This window comes from Myxine glutinosa, chromosome 7 (genome assembly GCF_964187855.1).
Source record: "Myxine glutinosa chromosome 7, kmMyxGlut1.1, whole genome shotgun sequence".
Taxonomy (NCBI): Eukaryota; Metazoa; Chordata; class Myxini; order Myxiniformes; family Myxinidae; genus Myxine; species Myxine glutinosa.
The window spans coordinates 44,900,122-44,927,349 of record NC_136267.1 but is presented as its reverse complement, the minus strand read 5'-3'; the positions used below and the strand labels follow the sequence as shown (position 1 = coordinate 44,927,349).

General features: G+C 42.7%; 1 protein-coding gene across 2 annotated transcripts in view; it reads right to left on the bottom strand.

Annotated features, from left to right (window-relative positions):
* Window positions 1-26,955, bottom strand: part of LOC137431191 (CD9 antigen) — a 61,910-nt gene extending 34,955 nt beyond the window's left edge. For both annotated transcript variants that reach the window (XM_068122219.2, XM_068122220.2), the window contains exons 1-3: window positions 26,575-26,955; window positions 13,190-13,289; window positions 2,474-2,571 (exon numbers count right to left, since the gene is read on the bottom strand). In XM_068122219.2, coding sequence (XP_067978320.1) covers window positions 2,474-2,571; window positions 13,190-13,289; window positions 26,575-26,640 — 264 coding nt within the window. In that variant the 5' untranslated portion in view covers window positions 26,641-26,955. The remainder of the gene's footprint in view (window positions 1-2,473; window positions 2,572-13,189; window positions 13,290-26,574) is intronic.
* Between the last annotated feature and the right edge of the window lie 273 nt (window positions 26,956-27,228).

Below are 27,228 nucleotides of genomic sequence, written 5' to 3'. Positions count from 1 at the left end.
GACTCCACAGGCCGAGATGCACGTGACCCCATTCTTCTTGCAGCTGCATCGCCGGTTGCTGCAATCTCCATGACAATTACAGCTCGTGAACTGCAATAGCTCCTCAGGAGCCGTGGGGTCCAGTGTTGGAACTGGCTCATACCCATGCACACCTATTGTCCATCCATAGTCACTGGGGTTCAGAGACATGCTCTGTAGAAGGATCCAGTCCCGGGTCTGCAGGTAGGCACGGAGTGAATGTTGTGCAGCTGCACCCTCTGTTGGAGGTAGAGTCTCTGGTTTGATCACTCCTGCCGCTGCCTTCCTTGAGAACATGTTGTACCGAATTTCACCCAATGTAGTATCTCGTCCATGGTAAATGTTGTCCAGAAACTTTGCTCTTGGGGTCCAGTTGGACATATCCGGTCGAATCTGGAGATTACAGCAGGAATTCTTGGTACGCCGGATGTGGTCGTGATCTTTTGGTGATCTGCTGTAGCCATCAAAGACCACAATGATCTTCTGGGAGCAGTGGCCCAGATACTGCACGTAGCTCAGGTAACTGTTGGCGATCTCCTGCCAGGTCTGACGTTGTTCCCACTTCACCATGTAGACAAGCCATCCGCCATCAATTACGAGGGTGCAGCAGGGTTGGTTAGTCAAGTCAAGTGGATCAGTTAACGCCTTCAGGCTTGTATTTGAAAAGTCTGCCTTGTTTGCCTTGTTCATCTTCTGATCTTTGTTGCTGAACAGGGACAATGGGAAGGGAGTCAGCTCATACTGTAAGCTTGTCTCAACTGTCATATCCCGCTGGGCGAAAATGATCAGTTGGTTGAACAACTTTAGTGAGTCAAGGTGAATCTTTTTCTCGTTGACCAAGGGAAATTTTCTTAGTGATGACAGGGCTTTTATCTTTGACTTCACATCCATGGTCGACGTCACTGACTGTCCATCCAGCTTGATCTGCATCTCCATCCCAACTTCAGCTGCTCTCTCAGCATTGACTGCATCATCTCCAGTGCTTGTGAATCCTGTTGAGAAAGACACGAGCAACTCCTTGTCTCTATCGTTGTCGAATGGCTTGATCTCCTCAAACCATTTTAGGACAAGTTCAACTGCCTCTGCATCTCGCTTCATGTGTGTCTTGGCAAGGTCTCTGTGGACTGGAACATGTTTACTGACGTCCTCCTCCATCCGCCGGTTGACATCAGACAGGTGACTGAGGGTGAGCACCCAGCATTTGTGGCCAGAAAAACTGTTTCTCATTCTTCCTCTGCTCAGTCCACCTTGTGACTTGGCTGCCTTCATTAATGTCTGCTCAATGCAAATGTCACACCATGTGCCGGACCACTCATGACTTGAGTAACGGACAACGTGGTTCCCGTGGGCAGTGAGACGTTCTAAGGTGTCTTTGTAAGCAGGCAAAGTTTCTAGTTCCTTCATGAGTTGACAGTACAGCCGTGCGCCCTTGGCATACTGATGATGGCCTGCAGCGGCAAAGATGTGAAGCATCTTGGTAACAATGCAGGACAGATGCCCATTGTGGTCTGCAAGTCGCTCGGTTCTGATAAAGACCTTGATCACATCTACCATGTGGTGGTACTCCACCCAGAGTGCAGGTGTTCTTCCTCCTTTTGCGAGTCGTTTGAAGGTTTCTTCAAACCTTTGCTCAAACACTGGCACTACTGGGTCTGAGTGTCTGGCTCCCATCTTCCACAAAGACACTTAAATTAATTTTAGTACTTATTTAGTATTTTAGTACAAAGACACACTTATTTTTCCACAAAGGAGTGTCTGTGGTGAAATATAAATGTTAACAATCAACTCAGAATCATGAAAAACCCTTATTTGACCCCTCATAAGTTACTTAAGGGCCGATTAAAAAAAATAAAAATTCTCGAAAATAATTTTTCGGTACCCGAATTCAACAGCTTTTTTTCTGGGTTTCCCACAGGAGTTGACCTTCAACATTTTAACACATGTTATTTCACACCTTTACAAACATATTGGTGAAGAAATTTTTTGGTAACAATTTAGTTAACAGATTTTCATATGTTTCCCTTACTAATACCAAGTTATGTGAGCCCAGGGATATATCCCAGCCTCCAATAAAGGCCCGGATACAGGATCCTGCCTTTCAGATCACAGGATTCTACAGGAAGCTAATATAAAAGAAACATTATTTGTCCATCAAATTCTGATATTCATACACACCTCATTAACATAGTGGCAGTTCACTTCTATGTTTGTAATCACTGACATCATGTGACGATTAAATCAGACTGCTTCCAAGAATATGTATTACAGCTTACAGCCAATTACATACTTTTCCCAGTTTATTGACTTCTCAGGTGGTTTATGAAAACAATTTTTGTGAATGCATGGTATTATCAACCAACATTATGTTTTTGGGGATAAAATCCAAAACGTTTCCAAAATCCTTTAAGTTAAGAAGAAAAAAAAACCTCATGAAGCTCACTAAGCTCGGCCTCACCGTTCCAAGCATGCACTGGTTTTCCATTGCAGCTCCACAGCAGCCAAGAAAGCTAACGATGAAAATGACAGCACCTGCTGCCATGAGCACATACACAGCTGGAACAGAGATGGGAATAGGAACAAGGGTTATAAATGATGAGTGTGTCACATGGTGCTAGATACAATTGTTTGCCTTCTATGTCAAATACCATTAATTGTCTGGGGAAATTGGAAGCGGACTGTGATTTCACTGAGACATTAAGAAGATGCTCCAAGTCAAAGAAAACGATTACTTATTTCTAGAGTTAACAACTTTTACCAGAATAACAAAACAAAAACTGCCAGAAATCTTCACCCTGATGTCCTGCACATTATCGTAAATTATTAAACATGAATTGCTGGAAAAAAAAAATCCTTTTTCCACAGCACTTTGATATACCGGGTCCACATTTTCTGTTTATTACTCTATGTTGATATTTAATTAAGACATTTTCCCAGTAAAATTTGGACCTTTCCAAAGATGATCCAGGCAAAGCGATCCATTGACCAATGCTTTGTCACCCAATGATTCCTCTTCTTCAAACACACAATTGACATTTCCAGCAATGATGCAACCAGCAGCCACAGGCTGCATACAAAATAATAATAATAATAATAATAATAACTAGAACGAACGCACTCAGTAGACCACATACCTCTGCGAGGCTGAACAATTTCCAGTTTTGTATCCCACGGATGGGCCGGATCTGGAGCCGGACTTCCAAAATCTAATCAGCTTCTTCTTGTCACCTAACCAACTCTCATCCACCATGTTTTGTCCAAACCTGTCCATAATTGTTTGAAATATCATACTATACATTGTTTTTGGGAGCCTGGTGTTGGTTTAGCGGATAGGGTGCCGGCTTGGGATCCTATGATCCTGGGTTCGAATCCCGGTCGATCGCTGAATTAACGCGAGGGGGGTTGACTCAGTCTGTCATCCTTCTGAGGTCGGCAAATTGAGTACCAGTTTCACTGGTAATTAATTCCCTGTGTGTCGCAAGAGGCGACTAACAGGGTTGGCGGCAGGAAGGGCATCCGGCCATAAAACGTTGCTTCAAAAAGGGGACTAAGGTGCCTGAAAAAGGCCAACCTCTGCTCACGGGGAAAAGTGGCCTCTAAAGGTGGTTCTACGTCGTTTTTGGCCATATCTCTCAAGGGTGAAGAATCACCTAAAAATATATATAGTATCTGGATCCATGTCTGGATCTTTCCCAAAATCTAATCATTTCGTTCTTGTCACACACCCCACCTCTCCACCAAATTTCGTCTGAATCCATCAACAACTTTTTGAGATATCCTGTTCACAGACAGACAAACAGGGGTGAAAACAACCTCTGCCCACTTTTGGTGGCAGAGGTAATAATCAGGGTATGTATATAGATTGCAGTAGATCTGAGAATGATCGATCTTTATGAAAGCACATCTGCGTGCAGCTGCAGACTGTCATACTCACTCACTGACTGACTGATCGATCGATTACACGAGCCTTCTCTCATGCCCATGGGGATACGTAAGATGAATTGACTGACTTTACGAATCGGCTTTGCAAGGAGATTCACAATCAGCGCAGCATCGTACGAGTTTACTTGGCATGTGAAAATGGCATCAGTGAAAACTCGAGGCAAACAAGAGATTCGCCAATTGGAGGATCTCTGCCACTTCTGCTATTTGAAAAAGAAAATGTCCATGCTCTCTATTTATAGTTGATATTTTAGGAACTTCTAACCAATAAGCACCACATCAACAAAAAATATTTATATGCAAAAATATACCATACATGCTGTAAAGTATCACAACGTTTCAGGAATCCAATCAAAAATTAGATGGTACATTTTAAAGTTGCATTTCTCAAGGTACATGGTAGAGTTTTAAAAAATTATTCAAAAGAGGAAAGAAAAAAAGAAAAGAAAAGATTCCATTGGATGCAAGCTGTTGATAATGCTAATCAGTACAGAGCAACTTCCACCAAACAGGAAATATACAAGACTGCCACATTTCAGGACAGGATTATACTCAAATATGTTCATCGATGTTCAAATATGTTCAAATATGTTCATCTTGTTCTGCATCGGGTGATGGAATAAAAAGAAAGCTGTCGCTTTCTTTTTATTCATAACATAAAAACATAGCCAGCTATGTTTGTTGGTAAGTAAGCATTCTACTATGGCTGTGTAAAAATGGCAGTTTAGATGGGAGGAAGCGATTGTAATTATTGTGGTGACTGTTTAGGGCCTTAGGCAGGGGATTGGGTTGTGATGAAGGGGTGAGGTAGTGGAGGGCTTGATGCTCCTGGGAGCGTATGAAGGCAACACGGGCACGCAACGATCAAAGTATGTTGAAAATGGACATTGCCCACTCCCACTGGCAGGTTTTCCTTGGCGATGGGGGCAGAATAATAATGCCTTGTTCGGGGCTATAATGCTATAATGGGGTTATAATGGTACAAATGCCTTGTTTGCAGAACTCAGCTAAGAGGTGTTGCTCATAGCGACCAAAATCCGGTCATTTGTGAGCAGGTCAAGAAAACGATAATCGGGGGTCGCTGCCTTCCACTTTTCCAAAAGGATATTAAATAAAGACACAATCATACTAAACGCCTCACAAGTTTCTTTAACAAGAGGCATTTTAATGCAATTCAAATTTTAGCATTTTTCCAGGGCATACCATATCTCATGGGTAAAACTAAGAATAGCAAAACAAGCACCAACTTGTCACGCTGGTGGATGTAACCATGGAGAGAATATGAAGAAACCAAGCACAGCGTTATCGCCCTGCTTGAGGAGAAGCAAACAAATACCATGGAGTACTCTTCTATTTATTTACATTAAAGGGTAGTTGAGCTTTCAAAAGCTTCCAAATCAAACACGCACACACACCTTTCAAAAGAAAATCTTTTTTTTTCATAATTGTTACAGGTTGACCAATGTCTCGTATTTTTACTGTGAGTAAAAAAAATGTTATTGCTCAGTATAGCAATAATGGTGTTGGCTTAGCGGTTAGGGTGCCGGCTTGGGATCCTAGGATCCTGGGTTCGAATCCCGGTCGATCGCTGAATTAACGCCAGGGGGGATCACTCAGCCTGTCATCCTTCCGAGGTCGGCAAATCGAGTACCAGCTTGCTGGGATGGATGATCACGGTGTGTACCTCGGTTTGGAATAGGCACACCGTATCCCTGCGCATCTTAAGAGCGTGACCAAGGGTTGGCGTCAGGAAGGGCATCCGGCCATAAAAACATTGCCTCAAACAAGGAACCATGATTGTCATGGGGCCCGCAAGGCTAACCCCCGCTCTAGCGGGGAAAATGGCCTTAAATCGATCATTCATTCATATTCATATTCATTCATTCAGTATAGCAACTTTTGGACTACCTGATCTCTCTCTGATATACCACACTCTTAGAGTGTCAGTGCCACAAAAGCAGCTTCCTGAGTAAGGGTTAGGTAGGGTGATTTGCCATTGCCTTCCCAACAGTAGTTGGTCACCTACTCGTTGCGAAGGACACAGTGGGATGCTCAACCTCTACCAACTAATGCTGGCAGATGGGACGCCCAGTTTAACATCCATCCGAGGGACAGCACACACATTGTTGAATCACACTGCCTGTGAAACACCAGGATGGCAGTTTGTAGTTGGGATGAGATACAAACCCAGACTAGACTGTTTAGAGGTGAGTGTGCGTCTAGGCCATCCTGTCAGCCTATCCCCCAAATGATAATGATTTAATCATTCTCCAAAGGACAACATGTTCTACACACAGTTCGAGAGCTATTTAACCAAGCAGAACATTAAAAGTGAATATATGAGTTATCAAATGGATTTAGCAATGCGTCACTGTTCCTCTTTACTGGGCCCTATTTCTTCCAAAACCAAGAAATTTCCACAGAGGAAATATAACGTCAAAGAAGTTTCCTGCTTTATTTTCCTTTCCTGTTAGCTGATATACTGTACATGTGACGGTAACGTTTTTTTCTAACTTGTTCATTAAAAAGAAAAAAATGTGGAAAGGCTTTCTCATAAATTAGTTAAGCTATGAGACCGTATTCACGGTGTGTATCCCGGTTTAGAATAGGTACACCGTATCCCTGCGCATCGTAAGAGGCGACCAAGGGTGGGCGTCAGGAAGGGCATCCAGCCATAAAAACATTGCCTCAAACAGGGAACCATGATCGTCATGGGACCCGCAAGGCTAACCCCCGTTCTAGCGGGGAAAATGGCCTTAAAACGATCATTCATTCATTTATTAGGAGAGGAACTATAAGAAGGAAAGGAAGAATAAGGTTTTGGGGTTGTTGAACGGAATGATTAATCGATACTGTTGTACTCCCAATATCATTGCAGATGAATCTGAGCTGAACACCAGTGAAGCTCCATGAACGAAGAGGAAAAAGCAGCAAATGTTGTTCTAGCTTGGCTGACAAGTGAACACTCATTCAAATGTTGAATCAAGCAATAAAATTGGCATGAGAAAAAACTTGTAATATACAACACCTTCCTTGGGGGGTTACTTGTTAAGAAAAACGTATCGGCCACTTGAAAATCCAAGATGGCCTCCTTTTTTTTTTTTCAAGATGGCCACCAGTCATAGCATTAATTCCGGTTTTCCTCAAATACATTGATACAGTTATCCGATTTTAAGGATCTAAGTTTGGAGTTTGATGTTTTTCAGTATGTAGACACTGGTTTTGCGAATTCTTTCCCTCTACAATATCTTATTCAATAAATTTGGGTAGCTTTCATGAAAACCTGTCATTGTATTTCGATTGCTTTATCTAGAGGGCACTAGAAAAGTGAAACATTTCATAATACGGTAATGCAATCACCAACATCTTGCATGTATCATGCTCTTGTGTCAATTGACATGCTATGTTGGTCGGATAGAGGCTGACAGGATGACCTAGACACACACTCACCTCTAAACAGTCTAGTCTGGGTTTGTATCTCATCCCAACTACAAACTGCCATCCTGGTGTTTCACAGGCAGGGTGATTCAACAATGTGTGTGCTGTCCCTCGGATGGATGTTATGTTGGCATGTACACTTGCTGTGAAGCTGAGACCAACGCGATATGATAACACATGCCCGGCATTCAGTCTTGCATCCATATAGTTAGCTCTTGGCAACTCTTCACAATAGGCGAAAGTGTAGTCCACCAAATCTGCCGTTTTTTTGTCCTGTTGCACCCAAAATCGTCATCCAGATTTTCACAAAAATTTAATCAATTCGACCTCGTCACACACCCAACATGTCCATTAAGTTTTGTCCGATTCCGTCCATTACTTGTTTGTTTTGTACTATATATTGTCTTTAGCCCCCATCACTCAATGATGAAGAATCACTTTAAAAATTATTGGATCCGGTTCTTGATCCACCTTCGATGGAGGACGCAATGAATGGCAGAATGAGCTTGGACCAGATCAGAATGGACTAAGCCATGCGGAGAATAGAGGTGTTAGCGAGATTTAGAGGCCAGTTTGTAACTGCTGTACCCAAGTAACTCTTCGTGTGCAATTTTCCTTGAAGCGAGGCACAGCCACCAAGTATATAATTTAAAATAAAAAAAGTACGCAACAGAAAACAATTCAGTGACCATGGCCTTAGGATCACGTCAAATAAAAAATAAAACCCGTTATCACACTTCAGACTGTTGGCCCTCTCGAGGCGTGGTCAAAAATATTGGCACCCTTGCACTTTTTCAAATAATGCACCACTTATTCCAGAAAATTGTTGAAAAAAAAAATTTTTGGTATCCACAAATGTATTTCTTTGGTTTGCAGTGGAACAAAACAAAAAAAGCTGAAAAAATTACTAAATCTTACCTTATACCACACAAAAATCCTAAAATGGCCCGGACAATATTATTGGCACCTTTTAGAAGTTGTTAGAAATAATTAGATTTCAAGCAGGTGATTCTCCTTTACTTTGGAATTGAACTCACCTATGGTGAGTTGCAGGTGCCTGCAATATAAAAATCACTCAATCAACCAGTTTGAATAGAATAAAAGGAGTCATTCTGCTGTTTTGTGTCACTGTGTGTATCGCAATGAGCATGGAGAAGAGAAAGAAAACTAGAGAATTGTCTGAGGAGGGCAGACACAGGATTGTAGCCAAGCATGGACAATCTCAAGGCTACAAGTCCATCTCCAGAGACCTTGATGTTCCTGTGTCCACTGTACGCAATGTTATCAAGAAGTTTACGGCCCACGGCACTGCAGCCAACCTCCCTGGACGTGGCCGCAAGAGAAAACCTGATCGAAGATTGCAGCAAAGGATTGTTTGAATGGTGAAGAAAGCACCTCAATCAACTGCTAAACAGATTCAAGCTGACCTTCAGACACAAGGTACGACAGTTTCAACTCTCACCATCCGTCGCCAACTCAATGAAAGGGGCTTCTATGGTAGAAAACCCTGGAGGACCCCACTACCTCGAGAGAGACAAAAGAAAGCCTAACTGGAGTTTGCCAAAACACACATGAACAAGCCAAAATCCATCTGGGAGAATGTCCTGTGGACAGATGAGACCAAATTAGAGCTTTTCGGTAAAGCACATCATTTCTATGTTTACAGAAAACAAAATGAAGCCTTCAAAGAAAAGAACACCTTCCCGACAGTCAAACATGGAGGAAGTTCAGTGATGTTTTGTGGTTTCTGTGCTGCCTCTGGCACTTGGTGCCTTGAATGTGTGCATGGCGTCATGAAATCAGGAGATTACCCTGGCATTTTGGAGTGCAATGTTCAACCCAGTGTCAGAAAGCTGGTTCTCTGTCAAAGGTCATGGGTCTTGCAGCATGAAAATGACCCCAAACACACTTTAAAAAGCACCCAGGAACGGTTCAAGACAAAACACTGGACTGTTCTGAAGTGGCCAGCAATGAGTCCAGATCTAAATCCCATTGAACACCTGTGGGGAGATCTGAAAACAGCAGTTGGTAGAAGGCACTATTCAAATCTGGGAGAAATGGAGCAGTTTGCACAAGAAGATTGGGCCAAACTGCCGGTAGAGAGGTGTAGGAAGCTCATTCATGGCTATAGGAAGCACTTGACTGCAGATATTTTGTCCAAGGGCTGTGCTACCAAATATAAAATCTAGGGTGTCAATAATTTTTTCATTGTCATTTCTTTTTATTTTCTAATTTAAAAGGATATATTAAGTTCTGAATCAAAAACAAAGGTTCTGTAATATTAACAGTGAAATCAAGAATTGTGGAGATCAAATACTTTTGTCAATTTCAACTTATTTTGACAGAAAAGTATTTAAAATTTGAGTTATTTGGAAAAAGTGCAAGGGTGCCAATATTTTTGGCCATGACTGTATTCATCACATGTGTGAAAATGGCGGAAACTTTGACCCCCACCTTGTTTTGCCATATAGATGTCTATTCCCTCACCTCTCCTTGCTACTTTATCACCTCTCAACCCTGTCATTACAGTTTCCTAAGCTCACTTCCTTATTCCTGTCCTTCCATCTTCTCTTCCTTTTCTCTCTTCAAACCCACATCTCCCACAAGCGCAGACAATACATATACAGCTTATTTGAAAACTCCGGATTACCCAAAAAAAGTTTTTGTGGCGATATCACCGAATGTTAGACTCACATTGCACACAAGATAGGTATACACATGCTACCTCAACTCATCGCATGCATACTGTGAACCAAAGCTTACAAGGTCTGCACCCGATCAAGGACTACATTCAGATAACCATCTAGTTTTGGAGGAGTCTTATCAATATTGATACATTACTAACATAATTGCCTTCGCCGATTTTCCTCGTTGACGAATGGACGCTGCTCCCACAACACGTCGACACAACGACGCCGAAGTCCTGGATACCACTGTTCCAGGCTCCTCTGCCGATCACCCTCTGTACATTTCGGTATTTACAGACATTGAAAGACGTGATGCCCGTAGAAAACCAACGTTTCTACGATGAACTCCCTCATACCGAGGCATAGACTTTATTCGAAAATAATGATTTTGATTTAAAATTTGCTACAAACATTTCGTTGTCGTTTCAACTTGGTTGAAAATTAATTTACCTTCGCTGATTTTGAGACTGCTTGTGTGCTCAGTGCAATTTGTCAACTTGCCTTCGCCGATTTTGAGACTACTTTTGTGCATGAGGCAATTTGTCAACTTGCCTTCGCCGATTTTGAGAATACTTTTGTGCATGAGGCAATTTGTCTAAAATTGCCTTTGCCAATTTTGAGAATACTTTTGTGCATAATGCAATTTTTCCAAAAATAAAAATCGCGTTTTTTGGATCGAAAATTAGTTTGATCGTCATGAAATTTTCTGGAGATGTTGGGTATAGTTAGGCATTTTTAATAGTGAAGACAAAAAATTTTGCAAACAACGATCGAAGGCAATTATGTTAGTAACGTATCGATATGCAACATTAAAAAAAAAAATTTTTTGAAAACCAGTATTAAAAAACAAGTTTGTTAAGATGAATGTTCTGGCACATTCCTTCACTCATCCATAATGCATTCCTCCTTTGTTGTTTCCCTTTTAAAATGTTTGCAGCAATACAATGATTAATACTGTTTCATTTTGGAAGCTTTGTATCCTGCGTGTTCTTTGATTATGTGGGGGACGGAGCACGACTTGCTGTTATAATTAAATGCAAAATGTATTGCATTGCTGTAATTGGCACCACCCAAGTACACAGTTCATGATGCCAAAATTACGCGATTCCATTTCCTGTGATGATTATTCAATATTAGCTTCAGCCGTCCCCAAAGGGACGCTATTGTAATCAGTCTGCGTGTCAGTGGGCGTGCAAGTCCGCTCCCAGATTCACTTTAATATAAATTGTTCATTGCCGTTGAAAGTACTTTCTAGTGGGGTTTTTTCACTAAAGAAATTGGAACAAAGTTGTCTGGTTTAACCATAACAAGAAAAGAGAATGCACAGATGGAATAGCTGGCTCATGTGCAGCATCTGGGGCCAAAGTAAATCATTTCAAAATAGCATTCACAGCATTTCCTTGAGGCATTGCAGCGCACCTCAGACCACCGGCTCAAATAATGCACACTGGTGACCTTAGTCACATTTCATGCTGAATAGTTGAGCCTGTGGTATGAGATCCATTGCAAGGCCTAAGGCTTTGAATAGCACATCCAGGCGGGCTTGCTTTTCGTTGTTTCATATGCAGCCAGTGGTTGCGGGTTGCATCATTTCAATATGTGTGGCTGTGCCACTGATGCAGTGCCCCTGTCGCCAGTAAGCTGGTACTCATTTTACCAACCTCGAAAGGATGACAGCCTGAGTCAACCCACCTGGGGTTATTTCAATGGCACGACAGAGGCTCAAACTCAAGACCCTAAGATCTTCAGCCAGCCACCTTAACCATCAAGCCAATACCAGGCTTATGGTGGCCTTTCTTAGGCAGTTTGACAAAGTTGTCTCATGTAACCAAAACATATTTAGGCCTCCGTGGCTGAAGGTCAGAAGCATTACATTTTCGGGTTGTCTGTCTGTTTGTCCATTAGCGTTTTTTTTTTGTTTCCATGACAGTCAGCAAGGCAGTGGAAGGGCATCCGGCCACAAAAAAATCATGCCTCTTGACAAAGCGGCCATTCGGCGAATCATGGCTTACACATGCAAGCATGGAAACGGCTGTAAAACGACGATGACGACGACGACGACGACGACGATGACGATGATGATGACGATGACGACGACGACGACGACGACGACGACTTGTGAACCACGACAGAGATTTCAACCAAAATTGGCACAAGTATGAACCATGATCGAAAGACCAACTGATTACATTTTGGTTTCAAAAGATCAAAGGCCAGTGGGCAGGTAACCTTTAATTTAAAATAATTTTGTTACTACAATAACTTGTGATCCGCTGAAGGGATTTCGGTCAAACTTAGTACAAGTAGGGAATGTAATAAAAAGATTAGCCGATTCAATTTGGGCCCAAGTTAAAGGTCAAGTGAAATTTGGATATAATTTTACATACCGTAACTCGAGTTACAAGTATCTGATGTTATCACTTATCTTTCTTTTCTCTTTCAGACTCCACAATGTGACCTTTAATTACCTCCGCCACCAAAGGTGGATGGAGGTTATGTTTTCACCCCTGTCTGTTTGTTTGTTTGTGAACAAAATATCTCAAAAAAGTTGCGGACGGATTCGGACGAAATTTGGCAGAGATGTAGCGTATGCCACAAGGACGAAATGATTAGATTTTGGTGAAGATCCGGATTCAGATCCGGCTCCTGGAAATTTTTAAGTGATTCTTCACCATTGAGAGATGGGGCCATAAACGATACATAGCAGGATATCTCAAAAGGTTGTGGACCGATTTGGACGAAGCTTGGTGGACAGATTGTGTGTGTGACAAGGAAGAATCGATTCGACTCTGGTGAAGATGTGAATATGGATTCCGATATGATAATTATTTAATTTTCGAAGAAATTTAGATTCTTCACCATTGAGTGATATGGGCAACCAGGCGGAGGTATGCTCTCCACTGAGTGCCGTTCTAGTTTTTAATGTGACCTTTAATTGTGATGGCACATAACAGTGGATTGACACATAATGTGGGCAGATGCATATACACATTTATGTGTTCTATATATGTTTACGAGATCCTCTATGAGCCTTTAGATCACTGCAGGTAGAGAAAAATAAAAAATATTAAATTTTCAAACAAAACGTATAAGTAAAATCTACGAACCTGCAAAGAACATTGGTGGCATTTCCTTGGCAGCAAAAACTTGCTTTAAATCTCCAAAACGAAGCCATAAAGCCACTCCAAGCAACAAACAACCAGTCAGCTGTGGAGAGAACAATTGTACAATTTAATACACGATCAAATACAAAATTGTGCCAATCTTGCAGAAGACCGATATTTTGTTCATCCCTGTGGATTGAATGGGAAAGCAGTTATGACACACACACTCTCAGTTTGTGAGATGACCATAAGGCATAATATACAATTATGTGAGGATTACAGAGAGATTTCATTATAAGCCAGAAGTGATTTGGAAAATCTGACTGATGGAGAGCTCAGAGGTAGCCGAATTACCTTTGAGCTGCTGAGTCAGGCTTAAATTACCTGCCGGACTACAAACTGCCCATGCTTCGGAGGAGACGTCAACCAGCTATCCCACTTGCTAGGATTCACATGGGGAATGCCAAAGACCTCACAGCACCCATCAACAAGACTAGACCAGTGTGTTGGCATCTGAACAATATTAAAAACATCTGCAGCCCTGAACTCCAAGGAGTGTGGCATCAGCAGCATAGATCATGATAGTGTGGCACCTTGAGAGATGCAACCAGGTGCTACATACATTGCCTTCAGAAAGTATTCACACCCCTTGACTTTTTTCACATTTTGTTGTGTTACGGCCTGAATTTAAAATGGATTCAATTGAGATCTTTTGTCACTGATCTACACACAATACCCCATGTAATGCCAAAGTGGAATTTTTATTTTAGAAATTTTTACAAAATATTTAAAAATGAAACACATCTCATTTACATAATAATTCAACCCAGAGTCAATACTTTGTAGAAGCGCCTTTGGCATGATTACAGCTGTGAGTCTTCTCGAGTATGTCTATATCAGCTTTGCACATCTGGATTTGTGGAGATTCTCCCATTCTTCCTTGCAGATTTGCTCATGCGCTATGCTTCGATGAACAGCAATCCTCAAGTCTTTCCAAAGATTTTCAATGGCATTCAAGTATGGGCTATGGATGCGCCATTCAAGAACTTTCACGTTCTTGTTCTGAAGCCATTCCAATGTGGCTTTGGCTGTATGATTGGGGTCATTGTCCTGTTTAAACATAAATCTTTGCCGCAGTAAAAGTTTTTTACACTCTGAAGCAGGTTCTCCGAAAGGATTTGCCTGTATTTAGCTCCATTCAGTCTTCCTTAAAAGTCTTGCAGTCCCTGCCGCTGAAAAGCATCCCCATAGAGTGATGCCACCACGAACACGTTTCATGGTAGGGATGGTGTTAGATGGGTGATAAGTTGTGTTTGGTTTCTGCCAGACATACAGTCACGTGAAAAAGTAAGTACACCCCATGTAAAGTTTTGACTTTTTCAACATATTTCAACATACAGCTATTTGATCTTCATTTCAACAATATTAATAGATAAAGGTGATATAATATAACAAATATCATGAAACATTTACATTTTGTAGTCGATTGTATAATTTAAATAAACATAAATGCAAATTTCGCATGTGGAAAAAGTAAGTACACACTTACATTTATCACTACTTCAAATACCTAAAATTAGAATCAGGTGCACCAGCTCAAGTGCAAATGATTAGAACATCGTTAGAGAAGATATTGGAGGAACCTGTCTTATTTAAACCTCAGACATTGAGTTTGGTTTGCTCTTTGTGGTTGAAGTGTGTGGCGTCACCATGCCTAGATCAAAAGAGCTCTCTGAGGCCTTCAGAAAGAAGGTTATAGATGCCTACGAGTCTGGGAAGGGATTTAAAAATATCTCCAAACAATTTGAAATTAATCATTCGACTGTCCGGAAGATCATCTACAAGCGGAGAAGATTCCAAACAACTGCCAACTTGTTCATGCCAGGCCGCCCCAGCAAGTTCAGCCCGAGAGCAGATCGCAAGATGCTGAAAGAAGTCTCTAAGAACCCCAGAATGTCATCACGGGACCTACAGGTAGCTCTTGCCACTGTTGATGTCAAAGTGCACGAGTCTACCATGAGAAAGAGGCTGCACAAATTAGATCTACATGGGAGGTGTGCCAGGAGGAAACCGTTGCTGTCCAGAAACAACATCAGGGCAAGACTAAAGTTTGCCAATGAACACCTAGGCAAAGACCAGCACTTCTGGAACAATGTGCTCTGGACAGATGAGTCAAAGGTAGAGCTATTTGGCCACAGTACCAGAAGACATGTTTGGCGAAAACCAAAGAAAGCATTTGACCACAAGAACCTGATACCAACTGTAAAGCATGGTGGTGGAAATATTATGGTTTGGGGCAGCTTTGCTGCATCAGGGCCTGGGCAGCTCACCATCATAGAATCCACGATGAATTCTTCATTGTACCAGAGGGTGGTTGAGGATAATGTGAGGCCATCTGTCGGAAAGTTGAAGCTCAACCGAAGGTGGACATTGCAACATGACAATGACCCTAAACATACCAGTAAATCCACCAAGGAATGGCTGAAAAGAAAGAAATGGAGGGTTCTGGAATGGCCAAGTCAAAGCCCAGATCTAAATCCCATCGAGATGTTGTGGGGGGATTTGAAACGAGCTGTGCATGCAAGAAACCCATCAAACATCGCACAGCTGAAAGAATTCTGAATGGAGTGGGCAAAAATTTCTCCCTGTCGATGTCAGAGACTGGTAGACAGTTATAAGAAACGCGTACTTGAGGTTGTTTCTACCAAAGGGGGCAATACCACCGATTAGACCCAAGGTTTTTTTTCCTGTTTTTTTGTATACAGAGTCGAGGCTCGTGAAAGAGCTAACATTTATCAAACAAACAAATCAAACAAACAAGCAAACAAAGTGTATAAAAAGGGGAGCGGTCGACAAGATGGGGAGAGAAGGGGAGGAAGCACACAAACACAACATTTGAGAGCAGGGACATCGGGAGATGTGTGGGAGGGAGAGGGCCTGGGGGGAGGCAGGATAGGTATAAAACGCAAGGACACCAAGGACTTCCAGGAAATAAGACAAAAGTCACCTCAAAAAAGTGGATTTGGGGTGAAATTAGCGGGGGTAGAAAAGCTCAAGGTTTTGGATTGGGGAAGATAAGAGATGGTGGTGAACAGCCGTTTTAAAGACCTGGAGGGAGGAGTGGGATTGAAGAGAGTGAGGGAGTTTGTTCCAGAGGTGGGAGAAAAGAGGAATGAAGGAGTGAAGGTGAGCAGAGAGTCTTGATTTTGGCAGTTTAACCATAAGAGGGTTGCAGGCAGATCTTGTGCAACCTGCAGGAATATTTGGGGGACAGAGCCCAGAGAGAGCTGGGGGAGCAAGGCCGGAGAGGAGTCGGTAGAAGACGGAAAGACCACCAACCTGCCTGCGGTGAGTAAGTGAAAGGCCCTCGGAGAAAGCGTCATCGTGGGAGATTCCAATGATTCTGAACGCTTTGGTTTCAACAGCGTGAATATGAGCTAGGTGTGAGGCAGGAGCACCAGCCCAGAGCGGAGAGCAGTATTCCATTGAGCTGCGGATGAAAGCCCTGTATGTGGTGAGGAGCTCAGGTGTGCCAAGGAAGGACTTCGCACGATGGAGGATGCCCAGTCGGCGACTGGCTTTGGAGGCCAGCTTGGAAATGTGGTTTTCCCAGGAAAGATCATGGCAGATAGTGAGACCCAAAAGCTTGAGTGACAGAACTTCTTGGAGAGGATTATTCAGAAAGTAGATGGGAGGGTTGTCCAGTCGGTCTTTTCAGAGAGACATCATAAGAGTGTGAGATTTGTCAGGATTGAAAGACATGTTCCACTTGTTTGCCCAGTCTATGATTTTGTCCAGGTCTGCAGAGAGTGAGGAGGCTGCAGACTGCTGATCTGAGGGATGAGGAATGGAGCGGCAGAGAGTGGAATCATCAGCAAAGAGATAGAGAGGATTTTCAAGAGAGTCAGAGAGATCATTGATGAAGACCAGAAAAAGCACAGGCCCCAGAACACTGCCTTGGGGAACTCCAGCCTAAACAGGAAGAGGAGATGACAGAAACCCATTGAGGGCCACACGTTGACTACGACGAGAGAGGACGTCCACCAGCCATGCGTGGAGATTTCCATTGATACCAAAGGAGGAGGGTTTGGTGAGCAGAGCGGGGTGCCAGACCGTATCGAAGCCACGTGATATGTCGAGGGAGACAGCTCTAATTTCCTGTTTGGCATTGAGGACCTCCATCCATTGTTGAGACAGCAGAAGCAGCATGTCCAGAGTAGAGTGACCTGGTCTGAAACCAAATTGATGATCAGAGATCAAGCCATTGGAGAAGAGGAAAGATTTCATATCCGAAGCAATGATGGATTCCATGACTTTGCTGATAATTGGGAGAAGGCTGATTGGTCTGTAGTTGCTAGGATCTGTTTTTGCACCTTTTTTGTGCAAAGCGGTGATGTTGGCTGATTTCCAAGCAGATGGCAGTTGACCTTGAGGAAAAGAGAGGGTGAAGAGAACAGAGAGAGGGAGTGAAAGAGCGGAAGAACAGGATTTTAGGACCCGTGGGCTGATGCCGTCAGGTCCAGTTGCACAATCAGAGTCGAGGGTTGACAGAAACTTTTCCACCTTGTCAGGAGGAAAGGACACGGAGTCCAGGAGCAGCTGGGTACGACTGGGTACGGTGGGTACATAGAGGGATGGGTTTGGGACACAAGATTTGGAGGCAAACACAGAGTTGAGGCATTCAGCTTTTTCACGTGCGGAGTCAGCTGTGTAGCCGTTTGAGGTAAGGGAGGGGATGGAGGCGGAACAAACACCAGAAACAGATTTGACCAGACACCACCAGGATTTGGAAGAGGGAGACAGATAAGAGAGTTCGGTCTTGAGAACGGACAGATATTGTTTCCTGGCTCTCCTGAGGGTGGACACACACTTGTTTCGGGCTTTGTGAAAGGAAATGAGATTTCCTTCCGTTGGATTTGCTTTCCAGGAGACGAAGGCAAGTTGTTTCTGGGAAACAGCCTCACCATAACAGGTGTACTTACTTTTTCCATATGCGAAATTTGCATTTATGTTTATTTAAATTATACAATGGACTACAAAATGTAAATGTTTCATGATATTTGTTATGTTATATCACCTTTATCTATCAATATCAGTCGTACCCAGCTGCTCCTGGACTCTGTGTCCTTTCCTCCTGACAAGGTGGAAAAGTTTCTGTCAACCCTCGACTCTGATTCTGCAACTGGACCTGACGGCATCAGCCCACGGGTCCTAAAATCCTGTTCTTCCGTTCTTTCACTCCCTCTCTCTGTTCTCTTCACCCTCTCTTTTGCTGAAGGTCAACTGCCATCTGCTTGGAAATCAGCCAACATCACCTCAAGGTCCTCCACTCTCTGCCACTCCATTCCTCATCCCTCAGATCGGCAGTCTGCAGCCTCCTCACTCTCTGCAGACCTGGACAAAATCACTGACTGGGCAAACAAGTGGAACATGTCTTTCAATCCTGACAAATCTCACTCTCTTACGATGTCTCTCCGAAAAGACCGACTGGACAACCCTCCCATCCACTTTCTGAATAATCCTCTCCAAGAAGTTCTGTCACTCAAGCTTTTGGGTCTCACTATCTGCCATGACCTTTCCTGGGAAAACCACATTTCAAATCTGGCCTCCAAAGCCAGTCGCCGATTGGGCATCCTCCGTCGTGCGAAGTCCTTCCTTGGCACACCTGAGCTCCGCACCACATACAAGTCTTTCATCCGCACCTCAATGGAGTACTGCTCTCCCCTCTGGGCTGGTGCTCCTGCCTCACACCTAGCTCGTCTTCATGCTGTTGAAACCAAAGCGTTCAGAATCATTGGAATCTCCCGTGATGAAGCTACCTCCGAGGGCCTTTCACTTACTCACCGCAGGCAGGTTGGTGATCTTTCTGTCTTCTACTGACTCCTCTCCGGCCTTGCTCCTCCAGCTCTCTCTGGGCTCTGTCCCCCAAATATTCCTAAAGGTCGCACAAGATCTGCCTGCAACCCTCTTATGGTTAAACTGCCAAAATCAAGACTCTCTGCTCACCTTCACTCTTTCATTCCTCTTTTCTCCTGCCTCTGGAACAAACTCCCCCACTCCCTTCAATCCCACTCTTCCCTCCAGGTCTTTAAAACAGCAGTTCACCACCATCTCTTATCTTCCCCCATCCAAAACCTTGATCTGTTCTACCCCTGCTAATTTCACCCCAAATCCTCTTTTTTGAAATACCAACTTCTTTCCTGGAAGTCCTTGGTGTCCTTGTGTTTATACTTCTCCCACCCCTCCCCCCCCCCCCCCTTCCCACGCCACCTCCCCCCAAGCCCTCTCCCTCCCACACATTCCCGATGTCCCTCACAAATGTTGTGTTTACGTGCTTCCCCTTCTCTCCCCAGCTTGTCTACCGCTCCCCTTTTTATATACTTTGTTTGTTTGTCTGTTTGATTCGTTTGTGTGATATATGTTAGCTCTTTCACGAGCGTCGATTATGTATACAAAACAAAAACAAAAAAATTGTTGAAATGATGATCAAATAGCTGTATGTTGAAATATGTTGAAAAAGTCTAAACTTCACATGGGGTGTACTTACTTTATCACGTGACTGTAGCACTTTGCATTCAGGCCAGAGAGTTCAATTTCTGGCCCATCAGACCACAGAATATTTTGCCTCATGGTCTCGGTCTTTCACATGGATTTTTGCAAACTCCAGGTGTGCTGTCATGTGCCTTTTTCTCAGGAGTGGCTTCAGTCTGGCCACTTTCTCATAAAGCCCATATTTGTTAGACTATTGTTAGACTATTGCAAAGACTATTGTCCTTCCAGCCAGTTCTCCCATCTCAGCCAAGGAACTCTGTAGTTCTGTCAGAGTAGTCATTGTGTCTTTGACACCTCCCTGACGAAGGTCCTTCTTGCCCTGTTGCTCAGTTTGGTCCGATGGCCAGCTCGAGGAAAATTTGGGTCGTTCTATACTCTTTCCATTTCCTCATGATGGAGCTCACTGTGCTCTTGGGAACCTTCAACACTCTAGAAATTGTTTTATACCTTTCCCCAGATCTTTGCCTCCTCACAATTCTATCTTGGAGTTATACGGACAGTTCCTTGCACTTTGTGGTGGAGTTTCTGCACTGGCATGCCGTCAATTGTGGGACCTTCTATAGTAAGATGTGTTTCTTTAAAATAATGTCCAAGTGTTTCATCAATGTGTATGATGTCCCTCAGATGGACATTAAACTGGCATCTCATAAGATAGAAATCAAGCCCAAAAAGGGCATAATTCTGTGAAAAATTGATGAAATGCTTTGAAACTTGAACTGGTTCTGTAGCTTATCATAATAAACCATGTGCCAAGTTTGAGTTGAACATGTTAAAAGGTATGGAAAAAAGGCTGAAAAACAACAGGTGAGATGGACAGACAGATGGAGAGCAAACCTATCGTCTCCGGTGAAACTGGTAGGGGACTAATAAAGACACTATGTGTCCAGAAAGGTCGATTCGTATATGATAGTGAAGCCATTCCAAAAAAAAAAAGCAAACTAGAGAGTTTATATTTCATAGAACAACAAAACTGTACCGTGGTTTGCCATGGTTAGTGGCCTTTGAGGCCAACTTTGAAATATGGCTTTTCCAAGAAAGATCATGGCTGATTGTGAGACCAAGGCATTTGAGTGACTGCACTTCCTCACTAAGAAAGTAGATGGGGGAGGGGGGGGGGTGAGAGGGGTTGCTAGAATCCCTATACAGTATATAGAAACTATAGGTTGCTATGCAGTATATAGAAAGTCGCCTCATTATAGAGAATTTTGTTTCTATCGAGTGTGGCATACAGCACGTTTCCATTGTGTGAAGTGCAATGTGTCCGTTTTCTTATCAAACTGTCTTGCTCTGTGCCCAAAAGGGAGATTATATTACTTAACGATTTATTTTTGTTCTTTGAACACATCTGGATAAGCATACAATCAGCAGGATTGATTTTCTTAAAACAGATCATAGAAACCATGGAAAATTAAAAAAAGAAAAGAAAAAAAAGAGACCGTGGTAATGCGCGAGTTCAAGTTCTCACTGATGAGTGTCTACTTTGAGGTGTACAGAGCGAGTTGGCAGAAGAAATCCATAGGTAGTGGCAGAATGCAGAAATTTGAAAGAAGTGGAGGAAGGAAAGTGAAAGACAGAAATGGGAACACACCATTCATGCCATATGCACACACCTTCAAGAGTATAGAAAATTTGAAAAGATAACAATTGTGAATGAAACAAAAATGACCGCACTGTGGTCACAACCTGTGATAAAAGCTGGTAACGGCCCGATTGGGAAACGCGCATTTAATGTGCTATTTTTTACAGGATTAACTCGACACCTCTCATCTATGTCTCCCTCCCCACGGTTATATCAGAGCAAGCAGATTCGTTACCTTATTGTCATTCGACATTTTCGGGGTCCCTCATTGAGAATAACACTTAACCAAAACAAAGCCAATGGAAATCTGACGCAACAACCCTAGGCAGTGTATAATCAGCAGCAAGGCCCACAGGCCTAATGTATTAGACCAGCAAGAAAACCAAGATGGTGGCCATATTATTTTGTGTTATGATGGGTGCAGTCAAGCGACAGGTGTGGGTGTGGTCTGGCAGCTGTCCGACCAATGGGTGCACATTTGGAAAAATCAATCCCCAAAAAGAACCCCAACAAAAACAACAACAACAACATAAATACAAAGCTCTTATACACCTGCATCATGTTGCACGTAAAAAGAGAAGGAGCTTGATTTGATTGATTGATTGTGTGCTCTGCCTGAAGGCAGGTCCTTGGCTGCTTGGCAAGGGTAATACTGGGTGGTTTGCCAGTGTCTTCCCAGCAGTTAGTCAGGGCTGGAATTTGTAATTTGGCCAGGGTGCCAGTGATAGCTTGCCTACTCTTGGTGAAGGACACCGTGGGATCTTTAAAATACACCAACTAATTAACGATAGCAAATGGGAGACCTGGCTTAACGTCCATTCAACGGATGGCACACACACTGATAAATAACTCTGCCTGTGAAGCACCACCGTCATATTTTTCTGATACTCAAAATCAAACAATATTGTTACAGATATGGTCTAGGGCATAAAAATCAATGAAGTGTGCAGCAAGGAAAATCCCCGCATGGAACCGCCGAGTGCCCAACCAAAACCCCAGCAGCTGGCCGGGCTGAGGCATAAGTCTCGCACGTACGATATATTTCTGCGTGCCCAGATAGCCGCTATTTCCAGTGTTTTTTGAGCATGCGTGCAAATAATTCTAAGATGGTTTGCATTATTCCAAAAGTCCTGTATTATACAATCTGATAATATGAAAAAAGACAAGTTGAAAAGTCTCCTGGATGAAAATACACCAATGGAAGTTGTGAAAAGATTGATCCCTTCGCAGATTATGTGTGTGCCACCATTTTTACAGCACAGCCCATTGGGCAAAGCTGTCTAGAACAGTGACTGTCCGTCCGTATGCAAGTATGTATGTATGTCCCCTCAAACGTATACCAATCAGAGCTGAGGATCTGGTCACATGACAGGGTAATGTGATTATGTCTGATGTCATTACGGCGTACAACGGCTGACTCCACACTCCGGCATTTTGATTCCAATGCCGTTCAGGCTGAACATATCGTCAAACCTGCGATATATCACAATCACCATGCTTTACCTTTACGTTTTTCATTCAGTGTGAAACACAAACAAACCGATTGTTAAAATGATCATCAAATATCAAAATCATCGACAATATCAAAAGCATAGACAACACAGATCTTCCAACGACACAGTACGTATAGGCCTTAGGCTTCATACCTCACCTTCAGGCCGCTTTGGACAAATTAAGACGAGGTTTCTTAGTACAGTAGTATCGTTTCAGTAGTATCGTTTTCGTAATAATAATAATAATAATAATAATAATAATATAGTAAATATAACCATAACACTTTAATCCCAATGTCGCGAATGCAAAGTTAATGGATTGAAGCGGTTTATGGTTCATGAATCAATGATAAGCGGTGTACGGATAAGCGGTGTACGGTACTAATAATTGCGGAAGTAAGGAATTGGCCTCAGTTTTTTTTGATAGCAATATCATTTTCATAATAATGATAACATAACGTTAATATTGTAGTAAATCTAATTGTAACACTAATCCCTTCGTTGTGACTGCAAAGTTACTGAAGTTTAAAATATATCATCTTCTAGATATTAAAGTAGCGGCAGTTTTGTGTTCGTCCATCACGCTATGTCATTACGTCTATGAAGTCATTACGGCGTACGATGGTAATTTAATTTACTAGTACACCCGCTCACTACAGGAGCAGCAGGAAGGGTCATTCCTCTTTAGGGTATATAGATTAGTCGATCTATGGCCAGGTCTCAAGAACATTGGGGGTGTGTTCATTTACCAAGTTTCTTGTGGAGAAGATCGCCAAGTGGTTTAAGCATTCGAGCAAGCACTCCATGCAAAACCGTTAAGGAACGGCTGGCTTGGCAAGCGCTAGCTAGCTCCATGGTAAATGAGCATACCCCGGGCTTCCTCCCTTTCAGTTTAGTGTTAAACAACAGGAAAAGCGGGTTTCAATGGTGGTTTTCGAAACACAACCTTAATTGATGGGTTTCAAAAGGCTGCTACAAAAAAACGCCACTTTAGCGGCAGGAAGGGTCATGTTATTTACCCAAACCTTGTGGGGTATATAGATTACAGTAGCTCTTCGCTCAGTTCTGTAAGTACAACTTACCTCAAGGATGTCGGGATTCCTCCAAATTTCTTTGTTTAATGTTATATGCAGCATTAGCAACTGTTTAAAAAGCTAATCATATGTGTTTGTGGTTTATAATATTTTTTTACTCCTGGTAGAGGCCGTTGCTCTCAAGAAAACGCCATGATAAGCTATTTATAAATGTTGACACGGCGCTTGTTCAAGGAGAAAACCCCCCTTGGGATGTAAAAACCCCCATTAATAGTATTAATATTGTTTTGTAATAACATTAATATTATGCTATTATCATTCGTTTTGTTATTAGAAACAGCCTTGGAAAAACGCCACGATAAAGCTAACTTAATACGGATATACACCTCAACACGCAACCCCATTGGCAGCAATGGTGGGGAGAATGAATGGGGAGGGTGGCAAATGAATGTGCTAAAACCGTAATTGTGTAACCCTTCGTCATCCTGTCAAGTTTGGTTGAGATTGGATAAGTAGCGACGGAATGTATCGCGTATCGCGGTCAAAAATCATGAGACAGACAGACGCCAAATTGCGTATTTTCGTATGATATGCCATACAGGTCGAACATGTCGTCGAAGCGGTCAAACCTGTCATGTGTTTTTACACACGGACAGCTGAAAGTTGCAGCGAGTAGAGTAGGAGACCCACTCGATCTGCGCATCTTTGCCAACCAGAGTGAATTCCAGATAAGGATAGGAACTGCACATGCTGCAGACTGACTAACCCGCAATGTTGTTTTCGTGAGATCATACAAACTCAGGAGCAGATCGAGAGTGAAACTTGGAGGGTTAATAGCTCCCAAGAAAATGTTGCTTTAAAATATAAATGTTGCAAAATGACTACCAACTCACTGGGTCCTCTCTCAAGGTTGGTGGCAGGATTTGCACTCCAGCCGCAGTGGTGTGTGTCAGGATGGTGCTGAGGTCACTTTGATAGTGTTGACTTATGGTGCTTTTCAACCGCGGTACCATACCGTACCATACTGTAACCAAAACCGTTTTTTCGTTTTTCCATTGCCAAGCGAACCGTACCGTACCTAAGTACCCGTGCTAAATTTGGTTCCTGCTATGGATAGGCACCAAGCGAGCCGAACCCGGACCTATGGGTGGAGCTCGCAATACTGCAGACCGTTGATTGGACATTACCCTTCCAGGGAGACCATTCTATAGATTAACTACTCTCTGAGTATCTACACTTTCCTGAATCTGAGCACCCCCTATGTGCTATCTACATTACCTCCAAAATTTCTGCAATCTGCAAATTTGTAAAGTTTACTCTTAAACCAACTGTAAAGGTCATCGATGCAAATGATGAACTAAAGCAAAGTTAATGGTGCATAATGCAAATCCCCACGCTTCCTACCTAAAGCAAAGTTAAAAGATGGCAAAAAGTTCCACCAGGAATGAACCAATAGCAAACTTTGAGTTATATTTTTCTTCTGTGTTGGCCCCTGTGACCTCATCCCATGGGGGCATGAACCGGAGGTTAAATCCAAAAAGTTGTTACATATTTCATGCGTCCACAATTTTGATTACATATACAAAGTTTGATTTAAAAACGTTTTAAAATGTGCCCGCAATTGCACTTTTTGGTGCTAGACCTCTTAACCTGCCCCAGGGGGAGGAGCTAAAAATGATACTGCTCTTGCATCTTATGTGATGATCATAACTACCAAGTTTGGTGAATTTCTGCACAGCCATTTAGGAGGTGAGAGCGTGATGGACGGACAGACAGACAGACAAATAAAACAACAGATTCATATAAAATAAAAAAGCAAGATGGATCAGACAATCCATACTGATGGTGTACTTAATGTGTAAAACGTATTTTATTTCAGATGGATATTAAGCTGGTTGTTCCGTCTGCTGGCATTAGCCGCAGTCTTTTTCACGAAGAATTGATTCACGAGTTGTAATCCTGAACAAACCAAAAATTGTTGCACAACGCAAATCAGCTCCTATCAAATATCAATCTGAGCAGCTGATTCATGAAAGACTTGGGACAACAACTTTCCGCACCAAAAATGTGGGAATAATTGGGACTGTTAAAAGTAGTTGTACTAGTAGTAGTAGTACGTAGTAGTAGTAGTAGGTAATATATACATACACGTGATGGCTTAACTAGTTGTATGAGAATTGAGTTAAGCAATCCCTTAGATTCTTATCATCATTAAGTGAGTGCAAGTAGCAATCGATGTTGTATACTCCAGGTCGTGCGACTGCGCATGCGCAATGCCGACACGAACTCGCGTCCATCCGAACTCGAGGCTTTTGTATTGGAACATGTAAATGATGTAAATCCCGTCATGCAGTGCTGGTGTTTATGCTTTATCGCCATACGAACCAAAAATAGTGGGGAAAACCGCAGAACATACCGATTAAGGCATTCTTTGTCTAGTTCTGAGGGCAACCACTTGTTCAACCACCACAGTCGTAATGCTAATTGAGACTAAATTAATAAAAGACTTGAAACGAGACATAAAAATGAACACTTTGTGGGATTCCGGGGATATAAACGAGTCACACACAAATAAAACTGCCATTATATATTTAACGGTCGCTAGCTGAGTAGCTATTGTAATACTATTAGTTGGTGGGCTATTATCCATCGCTCGTACCTGGAGGCAAATTAAAGGAAATAAACAACAGGAAGAAGCAAATATGGCGGAAACTCGGAGAATATCCTCACCCAGAAGATGAAGTTGAAGACGATTAGGAGAACCTTGACGAATTTGAAACACCCAGCGAGCCCCATAACGGACGGTATCTCGGAGCGTTCGCTGCGAAGTGCGAAGTGCCTGAGAAACCTTCCAGCGCGTTGACGATGAGAGCGCGCTGATTGGTGAGAACTTGTCACGTGGTTGACGTGATGCCAAGACGTCCGCTTGGGTGAGGGGGGCACGTTTCTCCGTCGCGAACCCCGAAATAACAAATCATTAAGTACATGAATAGGTAGATGGCTAACATTTGAAACCTCACGCGACAATGATGGCGTCGACCTGATTTTTCACAAATCTGGGTACGGTGTCTATCTATGTACGAATACTAGTATTGCTGGCAGTTTGTGCGAGAGGAAGGTGGGGCACGACAGATTTTACCACAGGTTTGGTCACCATTATTTTGATCACAACAGTTTTATTTAACCACGTTTGGGCACCACAGTTTTGGGCACCACCGTTTTGGTCACCACAGTTTTTACCGCAGATTTGGTCAACAGTTTTTTTTTTACCACGTTTGCTCACCACTGTTTTTTTAACCACGTTTGGTCACCACAGTTTTGGTCAATAGTTTTTTTTACCACGTCTGGTCACCACTGTTTTGGTCACGACAGTTTTTTTTACCA